Below are 21,373 nucleotides of genomic sequence, written 5' to 3' on the forward strand. Positions count from 1 at the left end.
GGGGCTTTAAACAATGTCCCCGCTCTTTGACCTCGTTCGCATTCCCAGGACTTTTCTAAACCAAAAGCTCTTCCCCAAGCCTGTCTTTTTGGGGTCTCTGTTTTAATGTATTTATTCATTGCTTTTTTATAATGTGCCTAATACCGTACCTGAGTGCGGATCCGGGATTCGAACCTCTGTTTCTCTGTGTGGTCTTGCTTCCAAAACCAGCGTGTTGCCCCTGTGCTATCCTCCCCAACAGCATTTCGCTTTTAGAACTTCCATAATATCTGTTTTAATCTCCCACTGATTTGCCCTTAAATTTCTTTCTCAGGAAGTAGTGAATTTCTTCCTTCCCAGGTCACTTGCTGCAATTTTGGAATGCAGTAATCTCCCAGGGCAGGAAACCAGAACATTAAAGGCAGCATAGGGATGTCACTGGTTTCAGGGGTTATTTTTGGTGTGAGGTGGATCAGTAAAGGTGGCGGTAGCAGTGTTCACCACCACTTTTACCGGTCTTCCTCATTTTAGTTAATTTGCGAGTGGGTGGTGGGGGGGTGGGCAGGGCAGACACACTATGTCTGCATCCATTTCTCTCTCCTACGGCCAAATGCAGGTGCCGTACAGCCAGCATGGATGTTCATGCTGGTGGCAATGCTATGGGTTCCGATGGAATCCGCCTCAGATTGCCACCTGGTAAAACCAGGCGGATTCCATAGGAATCCACTGTAGATGTTTCAATTATTGATTGCCAGGAGCATTTACACTTTTCCACCAACACAGTGGAAACGTTAAGAGTGAGGGCAACTTTTCCTTTGTGTTACTCTTCAGTTTTCCACTGTGTGGTGCAAATGAGGATGATTGTATGGAAGTGCCCCGCTCCCCAAGGCGGTTTTCTCCTGAACTGAAAATCACCCAAAACCTGACGTTTCTTGGCAAGATTCGTTCACGCGTAGAGTTCGCTATTCCCTAATTGTGTGCTGCCTCTTACGGTTGAGTGAACGTCCACTAGAGCTCTCTTCTTGAAAAGGGTCTTGCCTTTTGAATGCAGCAGGAATATTGTCTAGCACGTCAAGTTTGCAATGACCTCGGCGTCCCTGGGACCTCAATGGTGGTGGGTAGAGGCCACTCATTGTCTATAATGGGATCAAGTTATTTATTTTGGAGCAGACTTTTACATTGGGGTAACATATCAAATTCATTATCGTCTCGGGAGGATATCTCAGGGGCAACGTGCTCACCTAGGAAGCAAGACGACGCGGCACACCACAGGTTCGATCCCCGGGTCCGTGCTTAGAAACCTCTGGGTATTAAGCGCGTTAAAAAATAACCTATCATATCATTATGGCCCCGTCTTCCCCATGTAGAAAGATACCTGTGCATCAATGTTCGATGGCTCTGGACCAATCATCTGACTGTCCTTAGATATATTTTTGGGTTCAGGAAAAGCATGTTTTGCCTAATACCAGATATCCTTCTCAGCTTGCTGTCAATCAAAGCAGGCTCTTGGACTCTACATGTAGATATATGTGCGTACAACCACCATCGTCCACCGGCCGCATCTCTTGAGGAAGATCAAGATTTCTCTTTGGCCATTGGCATCTTCTTTCTTCTGTTTTCACTGCTCGTTCAGTGGCTTGCAACCGGGGCAGGTGCTATATCATTTATAAAAGCATAGCACCCCCTCACTGGTCCCGCCCCTTCAGCCCCTTGTCATCTGTTCCACCATTGGTCCCCTTTTCTCCCCCAGGTGAAATTAAGTAGGTTTCATTTGGTGATATTTTTTAGCCCGATTGCCTCGTTATAATGGTGTCATTTGTTTAGATGGATATTTGAATCAATGAACACATACCACACTAACACATCATGAATGTGATTAATGGAGAAATCGGGGGGCATGTTCATTGGTGAGATGAACAGGTCTTTGTAGAGTGGGTCTGGATGTGGCCTTGTAGATGGAGGCATTGAGAGGTGGTATTGTTCTTTGTGGAGGTCGTCTCGGTGAACTTCCTATAGTGGTCCTTTACAGGGCTTTGTGGTGAGCGGTTTAGATGGGACTGTATAAAGGGGCTTTGTAGAGGAAGTCCCAATGGGGCTTTATAACGCATCCATTTTGAACTTTGTAGAGCAGATATCTGTGTGTGTGTGTTTCCTAACTCCCATGGTGTCTCTAAGTCAGGCCATTGGGGTCTTGTACACTTTCATGGTTCTACCTACACCAAGCCCATGAGGACGACTGAGTGCCCCCGGCCGCACCTCTAACTCCATGCGAGGAGAAGAGGACACCATTATAGTTCGCGTGCACCCAGCCTACTCTAACACCTATGGTCCCTCCCGCACTTCTGACTGCAGGTGCCACGGACACCCGTGAAGCTCACCTTACAATAAGGTAACAGTAAGTGTGCGGTTCCTCCCTACATCTCTAACACCAGGTAGTGCTCATGGAGCACTTCCATTCTTTGAACCAGTACATGTGCTGACATCTAGTGATGAAAGTGTTGACCGTGTCACAGACATCCTTAGATTTACATATAGGAATGGATGTTACTTTTAATTTTCTGGTGAGATAACTATTCTTAGACCAATTCACATTTCAACTTTGGCTCGTTAGTGAATGCAGGAAACCGCTCCAGGCAGAGGCGTAGCAACTGTTGTCTAACAAGTGGGGCCTGAAGCTAATGTAGTTGGGCCTACCGCAGTGATGTACCATCTGTAAATGCCCACACAGCGCTGTTCAGTGGGCATTGACAGATTTTGGGTGGGCCTTGCCCACTCAGGCATCTACCCTGTCTATACCTCTGGCTCCTGGACACGCTCCACAATGGTGGTGTCTTATAAGAGCCCATGGGTTGGGCTGGTGAGGTCTTCGCGCGCGCCCAACACAAAGGGCTGTGTTCCCACACAGATACCAGGGTTAATCTGAAAACTACAAACTACCACTGAATCTTTCACTGACAGCCTTTACCAAGTACTGGGATTAATGCTGCAAGGCTGGTCATGATGTTGCCATCCAGCAGAACAGTCAACAAGTCTCTTTTGCCCCTTTTATCTTCAGTCCATTCTTCTCAGAAATCCCCATTTGTGGAGTCTATAGGACTTGATGGAGATTTTCAATGGATCTACGCCAAGCAGCAATCCCATGCGGTAATGCTGCCAAGTTCTGTCGGTAAAGTGGAGGATTTATCAAAATACTGGAGGTTCATCCTCCACATTCCCTCCATACCTATAGAATGGAGGTGCACTAATGAAGCAGCATAGTAGCGGAAAACTAAATTAATTATAACCAAAAAAGTTATGGGTGAAAGTTTTGAATAAATCTAAACCACTGGCATTGCTCTGGGCAACCTTCCATTCCACTGTTCTTAAGCTTGTCTGTGGCATTGCAAAATGGGTCCAGCCATATGCAAATTAGTCAGGTACTCCCACAATGGGAGCAGCCCAGCCCAAACTGCTATGCCAGGTCCCCTCTGCACGGAAACACAAGCAACCCCAGACATGTTTCGGCCTTGTTGGGCCTCATCAGAGCAAGGTCTTGTTTAGAAACAGAGCAAGGGACCCACGTCTGGGCATACCCTCTCTCACACAGGGAGACAAACTATAACCAAAAAAGGGATGGCTGGAAGGTTTTGAATAAATCTGAACCACGTCTGGGCATACCCACCTCACTCTTTTGTTTTGCTTCAGTCACCCAGAGTGGGATGGGTATGCCCAGACGTTGATCCCGTGCCTGCTGGGCCTAGAGACTCAAGCTACTCCTCGCTGGTGAGGCCCACTGAGGCTGAAACATGTCTGGGGATGCTTGTGGTCTCGTGCATGAGGGATGTGACCAAGCAGTTTGGGCTGGACTGCCCCTTTTGGGGTGGCTCCAAGCCTGATTTGCATATGGCCTTTCCCCTTTTGTAATGGCTTAGCAAGTGTAGAACGATGGTCTGGAGGGTTGCCTAGAACAATGCCGGGGTTAAGATTAGTTTAAAACCTTCAGGCCATCACCTCTTTTGTTTGGCTGGAAACAAAATGAATGCCACTTTACCACCGTTTTTACCACACTGCCATACCTACAATGAGGCCATGTAAGCTCCTGTAACTTTGAGTGTAGGTCCCTAGTTACAGTGCATAGACAGGTTCTACAACACTTTGGGTTTGGAAATTCGATAATATATCCATTTCAGGAGGAGTTTTTTATATGCTGCTGCCCTCGCCTTTTCCTCCCAAGTGGCTAAGGTATTTAGAATAACCAACCACCTAGAGTTTGTTTTAGGAAGTATTCAAAATTAGAAATGTCCTCTATATCATCTCCCGTTACACCGAACATTTTCCAGTATTTCATAGCGGGCCACCTAAATGATCTGCTTACCAAGTGCTTTTTTTTAACCCATCTTTGAATAAATCTAGACAAAAATTTGGTCTGACCACTTCTCGAGCCTGATCAAGTTTCAGCCATAGATACTCCACTTGTGCAGAGCCGTGAAAGCCAAGGGCAGATCTCCAGCATGTGCCCTCACCCCGCTTTAACTAGGGTGAGCCTCCACACAACTATACCCAGCAGCCACCAAGCATTGCGGAGATCTCTTTTATTTCATAAGCATCAATTAGAGGTTTTAAACCTGGCCCTCCCTTCTTCATGTTAAACCTCTTAAGAAAATGCATAAGTTGTTTAACTTTTTGGATCTTTTCTTTTGTTGTGTTCTTTCCAAGACCGTTTATCCATAATCGCTTCACCAAGGTTTCGGAAGGACTTAACCTATCTTGCTACAGTCCAAGTAAATTTTCTATTTGGCAAACACATGATTTTTGTTTTAGTAATGTTTCCTTAGGTATAGTGTTCATTTGTCTCTTGATATTCCATTGTTGTTTGGTCTCGTATGACACTATCTGTGGTTGGCCCAACACGAAGCCCTGTTTTAACCTCTTATTGATATAGACGTCTTTTGTTGATCCTCCCTCATGTTTAGGATTTTTGATTGAAGTGTGGCTGGTAGCCAACGCCATGTAAGAGTCTCAATCTGATTGGGTAGCATACTGTCTTGTTGCTGGCTAACGCAGGTCACACTTTTCCCATCCGTGGAACATTTGATGAGCACCCTCTTCTCACAGTCACAGGGGGGGAACACAGTAGTCGAGAGTGTCATCCTAAGAAGCCCTCTGCATCAGACCATTGGTCTGACCCGCTTCCTGTGGAACGACCAATTAACAATCAAAATCACCTTTTCTAAAGAAATATCAATGGACAGTATGAGCTAGTGAACACGCTTGATTTGATTGTAACCAATGAGGTGGGCAGAGTTTCATCTTGCAGTGATTTGATCTTCACTAAGTCCTCTGTTGCATTCGCTCCAACCTGTGGAATTTGGTGCAAAACCAGGTTCTTATCAATATTAACAACTGTTAAGATGTTACCCAACATTTATGTGTGCTTGCAAGGTTCTACGGGAATGGTTTCACATTTCTTGACAAGTGAAGTTCGAACGTAATTAAAAGCGATCAAATGCTGCGAGTCCTGTAAACCCTTGTTGCCCGAACAGAGTATTCAAAAAGTAGGAGAAATGGACATGGTCATCTCCCATAGATTTGTGCCTCAACCCATGACCAATAGAGAAATACCTGCTTTCCATTACGTCTGGAAGATCCACTGGTGCCTTTTCACGTTGGTGAATTGTGGCAGTGAAAGCATTAGCTACATTAGAGGCAGAGCTTCCCCCGACAACTGCTAAGATATTAGACTGGGTGATCTGCGGGCAGCATTTTAATGGTGTAGCCGACCCAGCAGGGCTAAAATTAGTTTTGACTCAAGCATTTGTGGTCCAAGAAATTGCAAGTCTTTGGTAACAGGGCAGTCTGAAACCGAGGTCCGAAAGCTAGGTATGACACAAGGCAGGAAAGAGGTATTCTGTCCTATTCAAATTCCAGAGTCTGTGAGCAGCCTCTTTTTTTCTTCTTGCATAGGTTGCAATGTGGAAGCTCTTGGGGTTCTTGTTGCTCAAGACCATTAAGTTTGTCCTTCTTGTCGGGGCAACCTCAATCAGAGTGACACAGACTGTTATATTTGCCGCTGCATTCATAGAAAACAGAACCATGGTGGAGCCTTAAAGGTTAATGCCAGCAATTTCAGTTAAGTGCGTGCATCCCACTGTATTAGGGTTTGTGTAACAGGTAGACTGGCTTACCAACCATTGTCTTCCACACAGAAATTCCATGCTGCTGCTAGTAGCCAATACCAATGTAGTGCCCCCTCTGCCAGTGCCATGCCTGGGTAAATGGTTGATGGCATAACAGTGACACACTTTGTGCATGCTGCTGGAGCACCTCTGAAGGACAGCTTTCAAGGGTCAGAATGTGTGATGTCACTGCCATTAAGTAAAGCCCCACTTGGGGAATTTAGAAAGGCTCAAAGGTCACCGTCCTACAGTCACAGTCTGCATGCACTCCAAACTGTTCAGGACCCACTGGTCCAACAGATTCAGCCAATATTCAAAAATTAAGCCAAAGTTAATGCTCACAACAAGTGGCACAGAATGGACTTTGCCATTTTGTAACATTCATAGCAGGATTAGCATGTTAAGTGGGGCGGCGAGCAGTGTGTGATGATGTCCCATGCCCGATCAGGGGACCGCAAAGAGGATGACTCGGGAGGCATAGTGCAGATAGCACTGCAGCCCCTAACTCGAGCAGGGGGGAGGGGAGGTAAGAGGAACACATCTGGAATCCAAGATGGCGGAAATGCCAGTTATAGCCCTGGTTGCACCCCCTGTGCCCACATCAACCCTAGTGGCACTGAGCAAAATGAGCCAATACCAGCCCCCACTCAGTCAACACTCACAGATGCAGACTCTCCATGAAAGACCCACCCAGAGGGAGGCGGAATAACAGTGTACATGCAGCCAGCCTCAGCTGCTGAGTGTGGGTTGTTAGAGCAGGTTGTGGCCGGTGGTTGGAAGAGTTTGGAACATATTACTAGGCCTGTGGTATGAGAGGAGGTGATAAGAGTCTGGATGAAGTTTGCAGGGCACAGGACACCTTGAGGCAGGACCAGACGGTAGTAGGAGAAATAAGACAGAAACAGGAAGATTACCATTGGTTCCTAGAGGTCAAGGGAAAGAAGGGTCCAAGGGTACAACCCGGAAAGTGGAGAAGGCTGGGGACTAGTGGCTGGCATGGGGGACGCTTGGCTCCAACTCAGGGTGTACCTACAACTGTTGAGGCAATGCAGAGAACAATCTAGGAGGGGTGTAAAGCAGCAGACTTGGCTCTGAACCAGTCAAAGAGACTTTGGCCCTCATTATAAGTTTGCCGGTCCAGAAATAAATGCTGGTACCGGCACCTTTTCCGGACCGGCAAAATACAAGTCTGCCGGTAGAGGCAGTCAACTACCGTCAGGCCTGACCTGCCGGTAGTTCAAGCCCCTACCGGCAGAATTTTCACTGAAGCACCAGAACTGTTACTAACGGTACCCGTGCTTCAGTGTTCCCATACCCATGGGGTCCTATGACACTCCATGGGAATGGTAACCTACTGGGATATCGGGTGGCTGAAACAGTAAGCCGAGGTTGCCAGAAGGCCGCCGTAGCGCTGGTGGCCTACCGGGAACCTCATAATGAGGGCCTTTGTGTCAAATAGCTGTGGGCACAGGACCCAGGAAAGCCCAGAGCTAGTTAAACTGCAAAGAATGGCCACCAACCTGGGATGAGAAAACGTGATACCCTACGACAGGAGACTTTGCTTTGTGGTCGATTAAACTCTTCTGTTTGGTATTTTGGGCTTTCTGTTAAATATTGCTTCCTGACAAAATAAAGACTGTAAACCGTAAACCTATTATCTATTGATCCCAGTAGTGTGTGGATTTCACAAGGTCTCTGTGGCAAGCGGTTAAGCTGAGAGGTCCACTGGTGGCAATGTTCTTGACTATTGAAGCATAAGGTTCAATTTGGGCTTCCCTGCTTGACCACCCTGTGTAATTATGTGCATATCTCTGTGTGCCTCTGATCGTATATTAGAAGAAGCCGGTACCATTGAAAGGCAACACAGTTTGCTGCACAAAATCCAAACACATGACTGCAGCTATGGGATTGGGATAACCCGTATTCTACTATTGTACTTTTTTCTGTAGGTACCACACGGGTTCCCTGGCCTTCGGCGCCCTCATCCTCACCATCGTCCAGATGATACGCATTGTGTTGGAGTACCTGGATCACAAGCTGAAGAGTAAGTGTACAAAGACGTGGCCTTTTTTGGGGTGGCTAAATCACGCACAGGTGAATTGATTCGCAACCAAGGACTAGCGGTCAGGAAACAAGCTGGACAACTTAATAGTGGGGGGCATGATTGTGGTTGGCTACATTGACTGGAGAGCAAAGAAAGTGGAGAGAACAATGCGCCATTGTATAAGAACATGGACATCCTATACACTGTGATTAATATGATGATGGATAGATAGATAGATAGATAGATAGATAGACAGATAGATAGACAGATAGATAGATAGATAGATAGATAGATAGATAGATAGATAGATAGATAGATAGATAGATAGAGTGAGATTGGCAGATTGCTCGGTCAGTCGATAAATGGAGATGGGCACAGTGTGGCACCTTAAGGGTTTGGGATTTTCTCATTCAGGACAAGGGTCTTTCTATTCTGCGAGCTTCCCCCACTAGCCTGGGTCCCACACTATCTTTCACCATGGTGCAGAAACTCTTAGGATTGCAGAGTAGAAGTGCCAGGGACTCCTTGTCTACCTACTTGACATTTTGTGGTTGTGACCCACCTTTTCAATGCTCTCTCCAGATGTTCAAAATCCCTGCACCAAATTCCTGATGTGCTGCCTCAAGTGCTGCTTCTGGTGTCTGGAGAAGTTCATCAAGTTCCTGAACCGCAACGCCTACATCATGGTAAGCAGGCGACCCTCCATGTGGCTGCAAGACCCCACCAAGTCTGCACATGCCTGCCCGCTGTAAGTCCGCTCAATCCGGAACAGTACCGCCTCTACGTGACGTCTCCGTCAGTGTGTCCTTTCCACAGAACAGCCAAGCTGTTCCATCGCATTTGATTGACCCCTCTGCCTTGCAGACCTCCCTTCTGTCTGTTCGGCCTCACTCTGCTGTCCATCCTAACTTACAGACGGCACTCTCTTGTCCAAGAAACCATGCAGAGTTTGCTCACTTCCACCCCACACTCCTAACTGTATCTGATTGTTCTCACATATTTCTCATTCTGTCCATCCTTTGTAATGCAGTTCCTACAGTGTTCAATTCTAATGCACGCCCAGGACTCACCGCCCCCCTCTAAGCCACGGGTTTTGGGAGATGTACCGATCAAATCCCGCTCTCCATTGTGACGGATCTCTGGAACGGTATAAACATAACACACACTCGCCCTCTTGCCTCCACTGGGAGGTATGAAATGGGCCCACCTCGTTCAACATTCTCCAGTATTGTAAAAGGGTCGTAGACTGTTAAGGTCTCACGATCAGATCCATGTGTACATGTTTTAGTATGAATCACAGGAAAGGGAGGCATGTATACACTACACTGTAGGACTCTGTATACAGATACCAGAGTTCTTGTAAGGGTTGAAGACAGGACACCTGACGTGAACTGTTCCAGGTCAGGGTAAAGCAGCAGCAACTGCTGCACAAAGTTTGTTTGGGCAGTACAATCCTTATTTACTTAGGAGTTTGCAGAAAGTTTGCAGAAAGTGCAACTCAAAACACACCCCTATCTAATTTGCATTGGTTTGTGGCAGTACCCACTGTCGATTTAACAAGGGGGGTCCTGGGAGTCTCTCTGCCAGACATTAGTCCTGGTTACAAGAGACTTACCCAGAGTCTTTAGCTCACTATCTTTTCACAGAGAAGAAATATCCCAAACATATCAGTCTTTGTCCTGCCCTGGGGCAGTCCAGCACCGAAATGCGAGGCAATTCTCCTCTGAGCAAGAGTAGCAACAGAAACCCCAGACACGTGTTTCGGTCTGGTTGGACCTCATCAGTAGGGTGGATCTGTGCCTCTCTAAGAATAGTGAGCAAGGGGTCCACGTCTGGATTCCCCTAGTAACTTAGGGTGAGACCCAAAGTTACTTAAATATGCAAATTATCAAAGGCACAGATCCACCCTACTGATGAGGTCCAACCAGACCGAAACACGTGTCTGGGGTTTCTGTTGGTACTCTTGTTCAGAGGAGAATTGCCTAGCATTTCGGTGCTGGACTGCCCAAGGGCAGGACAAAGACTGATATGTTTAGGATATTTCTTCTCTGTGAAAGATAGTGAGCTAAAGACTCTGGGTAAGTCTCTCGTAACCAGGACTAATGTCTGGCAGAGGGACTCCCAGGACCCCCCTTGTTAATTAGTACCCACTGTCGGCCATTGTGTACAGAACTGTGTGGTGACTGTTTTGTTATGACCTCTGATCGTCATAGCTCACGTCTTGCCGGGGTATATTGTGCAAATGAAGCACAGACTTCAATCTGGGTCAGGTACATCTGAGATCCATTATGTAAAAAGCTTGAGCACTAGGGGAGACAGGCTCAGAGAGAACAGTGTTTTCCCAGGAAATTCAGGATTCGTCCATTTGAAGACTCTTTAATAGGTTTTCGATTGTATATCTTGGTGAATACAAGAACATACTGGACAGTTCTAGGTCATCAGCGAGGCAGTGCAATGTGAAGGCATTACATTTCAATGAGTTCATTGTGTTTCGTGCTACCATTGACATTGAAGGCTGTGGTCAGTCAAGCATGCAGCTATAATGGCGTGTATGTAAAATTAAGAAATGCATATATTCTCATGTGAAAGCAGGTAAGCTAACATTGCTAAAACAGCAATTCAAACATGTAATAGCTGTGCAACTTTATTTTCTGTTGACTTTGTTTCCCTCAGTCTCAGGAGGATAGCTCAGGGGCAACGTGCTCGCCTTGGAAACAAGACTACACGGAGCACCACAGGTTCGATCGCAGCCCAAATAGTTGCAGGCCTATTATGCTTGACATGTCTGTGCTTTTGCAACAAGCCTTTGAACATTACATTAAACTCGAAATCTGTTTTTTTTTTCTTGACAGTTTTCTTTCTTCCTAGTCTTTTGCAAAGGGCCGCACAATCCTCTAAACATGCTCATTTGGTATTTCTGGATAGCCATCATCACTTCTTGACAGTATTTAGTCATTTCTGTAATCGTCAACCTCTCCTGTACTGTCACAGCATTTTCAGCACTCTGCCAGGCACAGTTTAGAACACATATTAAAGACAAATTGCACAAATAAATTCCAACTAGGGCTGCTAGTCGTGTAAGGAACTCATGGTGGCAAGAGTAAAGATAGACACAAGTGATCACAGTTTAAGGGTGCTTATTGAACTGGGTATGCAGGTGCAAAAAACGCCTAATCTAAACCTGAAGCTAAAATGGGAGCAAGCTACAACCATCAAATGAAAAATAAGGCAGTCCTAGTGGCGTGATGTCAAATAAAAGGGCCTATACTAAAAAAAACTATTGCTAGTCCTTACAAATAAAAACTAAAAGAGTGTGGGATAGGATTCAAAAGAAAAGAAAGAAGTGTTCACAAATGAAAAGTCAGGATGGGGTAACTAGGGGTCTCCCTTCCCCACTTTCTGATCATGGGACAAGTTGGGACTCCTGAGCACAGCACACTCTCGAGCTTTCCCAGCACGAGATGACCGCTCCGTTCTGAGCTTGCCTTCACGAGTCTTAATGTCCTTTTAAACAGTTCACTGTGGACATCCCTCCATCGGGTTCATCTTTGTCAACACACTGTTCATCAGGACTTTAGGCTTCGCCCCTTTCCACTGGCATCCCTCCGCCGGGTTCACTCTTGCCAACTTTATTAATCACACAATTTCTTCTACTTTCTTATGATGCCGGATACCCTTAGCTTTACAATTTTCTGCCGGTCAAAGACTTTTGACTTTACAGATGATTTTGCTAGACCCCTGTATGACAACTTTTTTACCCCTTTCTCGAGCGAGCACCCATGTGGTGCGGACTCCTCTGAAGCTGGTTTTCCCCCCTCATATTAACAGTTCTTTGTACTTTTCTTCAATTAGCCGTTTGCTACTTTTGTTTGACACAGTTCGGTTTCTTATCGGCTCGCCCTTTGACTCACCGGCTGTGATGAACAGCTTGGCTTTTCTTGTTTCTGGAGTCAAGATGGTACCATGGTGGCAAGTGTCTCTCCCTGGCTTGGTTATCAGCAGAGGAGGGCCCTGTGTACCATTGACATCTGTTGCAACACACACTGGCTATTGTTTGTGGTCTTACTATTCCTTCTACTGAGGCTTTGCAGGCTTGGGTCGGAAAGGGTAGAGTTGCTTCTCTCCTTGTCACCCTTTTGGTTCTCACCGCCTTTCTCCTCCTCTTGAACTACTGTACTTGGATAGCTGAGTCGTCGTGCAGTCTGCCTTGCTCATACTGTGCTCTTGTGCTCCATCTTTTATTCCTGTGGGGAAGGGAAAGGGCTGTAAGGTGTGTGTGTGTGATTCTGGTCAATTGCCTGACTTTGTCTGACCCTTCTATTGGGGCATGTCAGCTAAACGGCTCTGGAGTTAGTCCATGGCCTTCGTGGTGTGCAAAAGTGTTCGTGGGGGAAAAGGGGAAGGGACAGTGTTTCTGAATATCCTATGTGGTAGGATAAGAAAAAGGTGTTGGAAGAAGGGGGATGCGCGTCTCACCCATCGGTGTCCCACGTCCACTCCCCAAGGACCCTCCCTCATTCATCCACCCCCAGGAACTGCATCCAATAGTGATGGCCGTGTCCTGGCCACCTGGATGACAGATCCCTGGGGACTAGTTAGGGAGACACCGTCAGGTTTCTCACAGTAGGATCAGGATGACATGCAGTACCTAGGTTCCCAAGCACCCTAATGATCTGGTAAGCCAACCCAATAACGACCAACCTGTGTCTGTGTTTTCCCTGTGTAGAGTAGCTACTGACTTGCAGATGTGCGTTAATGTCAGATATGTTGCTGGAAACATCAGGGGCCTATGTGCAACACTCGGAACCAATAAACACACATACTTCTACCTGTGAGGCTATTATGGTATCCAAAAGCATGCAGTTCTGTAGAACCGTAGTACTCAAGGCTACTTGTTCACTATTCATCAGGGCCAGATCATCCAATGTGCCATTAGCAACTTGCTTTAACAGTAGTGACAGCCCAAGAAGTGTGTCTGTGTTTAGCTTAAAAACGAACTAGGGTGACCAAAAAAAACGATCTTCGGCAAAGGTGTCCCATTCAGAAGTTCTCTTATTTCATGGAGATGCAGGCAGTGTGGTCTAATGTAGAATGGGAAGGCAAGACATACCCACTATAACAGGAACATGACCAATGGGCTGGAAGCAAATTGTATGCATATGTTCTATAGATAACATATGTATTGTGATAAGTCGTATAACCAGACTCTATGAAGGAGAATCCTGCATCAAAGAAGAAAAGCCCATTAATCTAGTGCCATTGTTATCATAACATAGGGGACCATTGAGAGGAGAGGCCAATCTAATAGTAGCTTTCTTATCCCATGCAGAGGGAAATCTGGTGACCCAGTAAAGCCATATTCAGAGCCATGCTGCTTTCAGGCCTTGGCACATTCAGACTCGGTGAGAAGTCTTAGATCATTGCAGATATTATCCCTAAATGAAGGGAGCAGGTGTCATTGCCTCTCTATCCTGGGCCAGTTGTGTGCCAACAGATATGTTCTGGATGCAAGTTTATAGCCACGTTGAATGCAGATAACTGTTTCAGCTGGCAAACCAAGGGTGAATGTTAGTGTCTGTGGAATTAGGACAAGCAGTCTGAAGTGTAACAACATTCCTTACTCGAAATGCAATAATGAAATGAAGGAATGCCATGTTGTGTAGTCAGATCTACACAGTCGATGTTAAGCTTGCACAATAAAAGTAAAAACTGTTTGTGGCTCCACAGCTGTTCCACACAGTGCTTCAAAGAGCATGAAGGCATGATAAACGCCTACCAGATAAAGAACAATAGTGCTAACCATGAACAAAGGTAATCTTTAGCATTCACCATAAGGACTGCAGGAGAATTGTTGTCAGCTCGCATTATTGAATATTGCGCACAAACATCACAAAGGGAACTTGAATACCCAGAAGAAGTAAGGTCATGATAAAGGTGTGGAGATGTAGGATGCAACTGCAGGAACACACAAGTTCTTGGCAGCTCTTTTTCCTTTCTGCAGCATCCTCATTTACAACCATAATGATCAAGTTGCAAGCAGGCACTATCTGGTGGAATAAACATTTGTTCAAAAATGCGAGCAAATTACCACCCATGTCAATGATGGCAGTTATACCGATGCACAGCTGTTGTCTCAGTGCCTCAAGCAGGGGTAATCTGGTTTTCAAACTCTTTAGCTGAACGTGAAGTTACTGGAGATGACGCCAAAGCCTGTGTGGGAGCTGGTCAGCAACTGGAACATCTATCTAGGGCGATGCGGTTGCTACAGCAGGCATTGGTGGCAGAACTGTTCCGGGAGCAAGCAACTGGTAGGATGCCGCCACTGGAGTAGGTATTGGGAGTGTTGGGGTTTCTGGAGACGGCATCTGGAGCCTGAGGAAGCAGCGACTGCTGTTTGCCTGCATAAGCATGGACCCATGAGGAATGTCCCTGGCACTGGATCACAGTATTCATAGTCAGCAACGTTTGAAAGGCCCCTTGCGTCACAGTTGAAGGGACGACTTCCTCTAGAGCACACAGGTGTAGATCCAGTTGTCAGGCACAAGTGAATGACTGGGGCCAACTGGGCCTTCAGGCAGCGCATCTTTCACCTGGAAGCAGAGCGCTCTGACCGCCTTTATCAGGGAATTACGATAATTCAAGTTACTCATCATCTCGGTGCAGGTTCATCCTATGTGGAGCTAGCGAAATGAGTGACCATAGCACTGCACAATGTCTTTCCATCCTGTGGGTAAAAGGAACAAGGGGGAAAGGAAGATCATTCTCGGGTTTGGAAGCAAAGGCATGGAATTATTTCCTGTTAAACCTAAGGCAGGAAAGAAAGCAGCACATTTTTTAAGAAACGGTTGCAAACCCTACTTTTTTAATAAGTCGACTGCCAGCCTCCCTAATAGCTATATGTACTGTCTTGTCTTTTGAAATGTCTATGTGGTGCCCTGATGCCCAGGGGCAATGGCGCGATATCAACAAATAAATAAATACACATGGGTGGCCTTGTGACAATTGCATGTGGTGATAACCCATGCTTGCAGCTTGCATTTTTTCAGATATGGAATAGAGCTAGTGGCAAGGCATCTGGCCCTCTGAGGCCAATCTCATAACAAGTCTTGGACAATCACACCGTAACATGACCTTTGCTGCGTAGCTCTACATTTGGGGTGGCCTTCCTGGTGTAGGTGCCGATTGATATTCAAAACCTTGCAGATATCTTTAATAACCTGAAAAGTGCATGCCTCAATTACAAGCTATGCGAACATGGAGAGCAAAGCAGGACCTCATTGTTATGTTTTCATTTGTTTTGCTATAGTGATGGTGTTTGCTTTCCTACAAGGATACTCACCCGGCCCCCCAAAAAACACATCTTCAATGACCAAAACATAGTCTTATGGCAAACATTTATACATGAAGCCATTTCTTAAGATAGTTTCCTGCTACCAGCCTCTCTGGGAGGGAACCCACGATGTGCAAAAGACAGACACAGATAACGACTAGCCGGGAATATGTTGTTTTCATCACCCATCTTAAAGGCTGACAAAAAGAATATCTCACTGCATTTCTGCATTCATCATGTTTTTATACAATGGCAAAAGATTACACAATCATTTTATGCTAATATAGACCTTATATTTTGATAGGCTTTGTCAGGATTCCCCATCAATCATATATAAGACAGAGAGTCAGGGTGTCTAGGAGAGCCAGGCTGTCCAAGGTTCCAACTCGAAGTTAGGTATTTGTATTTATTTTATTTGTAAAGCGCAAACCAGGCCCGGAGGCTACCGGGAGCGTATCTTGGCACATTAGTTAGAAAACAGTATGACATTGCATAATACATTTACTTAGCATAATAACGTAGGAGCACATTGCAGGTTGGACAGCTGACACATAAATAACAAGACTATCTACGTGACTCATGGTCGTCAGGGGAGACAAGCCAAAGTTTAGCTTTGTGTTTGGATGAGTTCAGGGAGGGCATGTTTCTAATGGAGAGCGGCACAGAGTTCCATAGTTTGGCTGCCAGAACTGGAAAACTGGCCCCACCAGCTGTTTGGAGCTTGAATCTTGGGATCTGTAGGCCCTGGCTGGAAGCAGACCTTAGTGCCCGAGGTGGGATATATTGAGTGAACCGCGAGGATAGGTAAATAGGGGCCTGATTATTCATGCATTTATAGGTCAGGGCAAGAGATTTTAGTGAGATCCTTTGGGCTACTGAAAGCCAGTGCAGGTTCTTCCTAATTTCCGAGATATGTGCTGATCTGGGGATGTTAAGGGCTGCTCTAATGGCGTTATTTTGAGTGATCTGGAGTTTGAGGTTGCATTGGTTAGTGCCTTGGTACAGAGCGTTACAGTAGTCAAGTTTGGACATAACCAGAGTCCTGGCAAGGGTGATGCAATTCTGAGTAGAGAGGAATGGGCAACATGCTGTGATCAGCTTGCATGTGTAGGCCGATGCGGCAGCAACTGCATTAGTTTGTCTGTGGAGGGAGAGAGTGGAGTCAAGGTAGATTCCAAGGGTTTTGGTATCTTTGGATACTTTTATGGAGTTGCCATCGATATTGAAGGAGCTGAACATAGGGTTCAACCTGTTCAGTCTTTGCTGTGTTCCTAGGATGAGGAGCTCTGTCTTATCATCATTAAGACAGAGCTCATGTTGTGCCATCCAAGTTTCCACAACATGGTATATGTCATTTAGGGATTTCGAGTCTATCGTGTAGTCACCTGTGATGGGGATGAGTATCTGGGTGTCATCGGCATAATTGGTGTAGGTGACACCCTGATAGTCAAGCACATCAAACAGTGGTTTGGTGAAACCATTGTAGAGGGTGGGGGATACGCACAAACCTTACAGGACCCCACAGGGGACTGGTGCAGGGTCGGCTGAGGAAGAAGGGGAGAATACCCTCATATGTCTGTTGTCCAGGAATGATTTAATCCAATTAGTGGCATTATCAGAAAAATGGGCTGCAGTTTTCAGGTGGTGACAAAGGATTTGGTGGTTGACCAAATCGAAGGCAACGGATAGGTCTAATAATAGTAGCAGGGCTAGCTTGCCTTTGTCTTTAAGATCCTCAATTTGGGTTTTGAGGTCTAAGAGGGCTGTCTCCGTACCATGCTTAGGTCTGAAGCCTGATTGTCTAGCGCCTAGAAGATTGTTAGTTTCCAAGTATTTCTGTATCTGTAAATAAGCTGCACAGTCTAGCATTTTCAAGAGAAATGGGACCGTCGTGATGGGCCTATAGTTGGTTGGGACCTCAGGATCTAGGGTAGGTTTTTTTTTAGAAGAGGGATGACCCAAGCATCCTTCAAGTTGTTAGGCACGACTCCCGATTGAAATGAGGAGTTCATAAAGGTTGTAATGAAGGGAGCGAGGTCATGGGCCGATTCCTTAATGATAGGAGCTGGACAGGCGTCCCCTTGACAATTGGAGGGTTTTAGGTTGCAGATGATTTTTTCAACCTCAAGGGTGGTGAGTGGCATGAAGCTGAAAGGCAAGGGGGAGGCAGGGGTGGTTGTTTTAGGTGGCATGGTTTTGCTTATGAGAGGCGTATGGAGGGAGTTTTGTTTAGCATTAATTTTGAGTTGCAGGGTGGTTATTTTGTTGAGCAACGCATTTTGTATATTGTTGCACCAGGTGCTGTCTTCAGTGCATGAGTCGGGGGCAGGAGATGGGGATTCTAATTCTTTGAGAATTTTGAAGAGTTCTCTAGTGTTGGATTCTGCTTGCATTATGCATAGGTTATACGTCTCTTTCTTGGCTTGAAGGATGGCTTCCTTGTAGTTAAGTGAGGTGATCAGGAGGGAGGCTTTATTGGTCGTACTGGGATGACTTTTCCATAGTGCTTCGTCCTTGCGCTTTTCTTTGCGCAGAACATTGAGCTGCGGGGTGATCCAAAAGTTCAGGTGGGACTGTTTAGCTTTGCAAATTTTTAGCGGGGCTATAGTATCAATGGCTTTGAGCAGAGTGCTATTGAATGTGTCTACTGAGACGGTGGGGTCCTTGTGCAGCGTGGCACAGGTATTGAGAATAGGAAGGATGAGAGGAAGCAGTTTCTCCCTGGTAATGTCCTTTTTATTTCTAGTGGGTATAGCGGGGGCTATGGTGGGTGTAGGCTGGGGGTTGGTGGCTGGCATGAGGAAGGTAATGACGTGATGGTCGGACCAGCTGCAGACAGTGTTGGAGCTGACAGTAGTGTTGCAGTTAAAGTCTGCTATCCAGTCTAGCGTTCTGCCCTTGGTTAGGGTCACGCGTACGCTGCTGGAAACCTAGGTTGGTGAGGGTAGTGGCGACTTCGCTAGCCATGTGGTCTTTAGGATCGGAGAGGCCAAGGTTGAGATCACCTAAAAGTAGTACCTGAGAGTTAGTCTTCGTGTTGGCAGATAAAGTAGATGTAACATCGTCAGTAAAACAGCCAAGTGGACCTGGAGGTCTGTAAATAAGGTGGAGTGTAGCTGTGTTAGTAGGTGAGAGGGTTAGCTTAGCTGAATTGGGCATTGGTAATAGTTCTCATAGTGATCTTGTCACTGTGTATGAAAGCGACTCCTCCTCCTTTAGACAAGTTGGATTGTCGATCATTTCTGATAATGGCATATCCCTTAGGTCTGTGGATGGCAGGGTGATGTTTCTTACAGAACACAGTATATTTTCCTTAACTGTCTTTGCAGGAAACTAGTGAAATCCCAAGGCAAGATGTAGGCTCTGACAATCAGCACTGATTGGCCTTGGCTAATTGTGAGGTAGTTTGGAATCTTTTCAGAGATTCTAAACTGCCTTTCATTCCACTGCATACCAGAGCAGGTCACAGCAGAGCTGAGCTCCAGAAAGATTGAAAACAGTGAGCACTTAAAGACATTTCAGACCATTTATTGTGAACAGTTTCCTGAGAACTTCAGTAGTCACCCAAAGAAGCATTGCGATCTCGAGAGCAGGAAGGAAATCCACAAAGAAAAACACTTATCTGGTGAAGCTAGAAAAAGAGACAAGCTGAAAAAAGAGTCAAGCCAGCTGCAGCAACCTAATAAGCTAAGTGAAATTTTCTTGAAGGGGAAGTCAATCAAAAGCAAAATGAAAGTACTGAGGCATTTGTAAAACTCTGTAAAAAGGTTATTGCTACAAGTTACAGTGTGTGATGGGAAGTTAGCTTTCCTTTTTCTTTATTTGCGCACTAAATTGATATATTGCTTATGAACTGTGAGAGCGTGAGCCAGGGATGCTACATGTGTTTGTGGCGTGCATGCATTAACTTTTACTGACAAGGTGCCCGGAAGAGGCGGTTCTATGGAAATTAACTTTTACGCGCATGAAGGTAGCTGAACTAACAGGCACTATAAGCGTTAGAAACTCAATATCCATCATGTAGAAGCTGACTGGAGAAAGTGCTTTGTTTGTCGGGTGCTGCTTTTGAGTAAAGGACCCTGCTACGTGCATGTGCATTACATACAGAAGCTCTGGGGCTTTTCTCTTTGAGAGAAATACGTTTATGTTTAGTGCGGGTTGCCGGAATTTTGAAAGAGAGCTTTTTTACAAGGATTTAGACCGCATGTACTGACTTCTCAGCGCAGAAGTAATTTTAACATTTAGTTTTCTCAAAAGAGCTCAGTGAGGGAGCAACCTGAGAAAGCAAGTTGTTAATAGTTAACAAGAATAGTTGAGTGAAAAACTGTCATTCAAGGTCAATATGGTAGCAACTGTAGTGCTCACGTTAGTCATGTACAAAGTTAAGTGCAAAATCAAAAGTCAAAAGAAGGTGACGAGTGTAAAGACGTTAACATGGAAGCTTACAGGAACTCTGAAAATACCTACATGAGCCCTTCAGCCATAAGGCAAAGGCTGCAGGTACGGGGAAGAGTTTGAGAGTAATCATTTAGTCTATTGTTGAAAGGGTGGAGAGCGAGAAATGTTAATGATATCCTGTGTTTACTTTTAGGTCAGCAAACAATAGCCCATCTGGATAACTTAAAGGAGACAAGGGCGTATAGCAGAGGCCTGTTTTTTATTCTTTTATCTATTTCCCCTTTCTCCTTGGGATTGCCAGCCTAGCAATTGTTCATTTAGGAATTCCTTGGCATGCAGGCTTGGGGGGTCTGATGGGCAATCTGCACTCCTGCAGGAACGAAGAGATGGGACCTGACCGAATGAAAGGCCCATGTAATTAATCCTGCCTGAGTGAAGATGGAATCAGAGCCCGAGTTAAGTTTGAATTCTTTGGGAAGGATTATGATGGAGATGCGTGAGGATATGAAGACAGCTAGAAAGGAAACCATGTTCCTAGGTGTAAATATGGAGGAATTGAGCAGTTTTGTACACAAGTCTTCAGGAACTGCAGGGCCATCAACCTTGAGGAGAGATGTAGAGGGGGAACCTCCAGTTTTATACCCTGAACCGGGAATAGAAGTGCATAGTAGTGACCCAGTGTTGGACACAAGGGTTAATTTCCGGAAATATCTTTTGTGACAACACCTTTGCCCCCTCCTGAGAGGTTTGGAGGGGATTTGAGAAAATATAAATCATTTCCGATGCAGTATGAACTGCACTTTATGTGTAGACCACAGTCTTTCCCCACGGGAACCTCTAGGGTGGCATTTTTTATTTCTTACTTAACAGGAGAAGCAGCAGCTTGGTCAGTACCATTGGGGGAAATTGGGGCTAGAAAATTACATGATTGGAATCTGTTTAAGACAGAGTTTGGTAAGATGTTTGATAGGCGGACATCATCCCAGAGTGTTGATGAGGAGTTTTGTCAGGGATGCAGGGAGCTGGTGGCTTACATCACTCAGTTCAGAGCTCTGGTTCAAGAGAGTGGTTGGCCAGAGGAACAAAAAGGCCCTCACTCTTTCACAGGGAGTTACGTGAGGAGCTGAAGAACGCTTTGGCAGCTGTTGTTGAGGGATTTAATTTCCCTGGTTATGCAACTTGATGTCAGATTAGCAGAAAGAAGTTTGGGAAAAGAAGGAGTTTTCCAGAGGGAAGGGGTGAATGGACGAAGGTAGATCAGGTAGCTAGGGAACTAAGGAGTCCTGTAAGAGAAAGTCAGTCTAGGCCGCCACTTACCAAGGAGGAGAAGGAAAGGAGATGCAAGTTTATACTGTGGTGATACCACCCACTTTGTGGGCAGATGTCCACGTGCCCCAAAGCGATTCCTGCCATTTTCTGCAAGAGGTCAATTGCTGGCAAACACAATTCAGACTGCGGTGCCACATA

The 21,373-nt window shown here is 45.7% G+C and overlaps 1 protein-coding gene across 1 annotated transcript in view; it reads left to right on the forward strand.

The window, feature by feature from the left end:
* SLC44A4 (solute carrier family 44 member 4) overlaps positions 1–21,373 on the forward strand; it is a 322,971-nt gene that overhangs the window by 282,603 nt on the left and 18,995 nt on the right. The window contains exons 16-17 of the mRNA XM_069635013.1: positions 8,084–8,178; positions 8,761–8,864. Of these exons, the coding sequence (XP_069491114.1) occupies positions 8,084–8,178; positions 8,761–8,864 (199 nt within the window). The remainder of the gene's footprint in view (positions 1–8,083; positions 8,179–8,760; positions 8,865–21,373) is intronic.

This window comes from Ambystoma mexicanum, chromosome 13 (genome assembly GCF_040938575.1).
Source record: "Ambystoma mexicanum isolate Mex_15411 chromosome 13, UKY_AmexF1_1, whole genome shotgun sequence".
NCBI classification, from domain to species: domain Eukaryota; kingdom Metazoa; phylum Chordata; class Amphibia; order Caudata; family Ambystomatidae; genus Ambystoma; species Ambystoma mexicanum.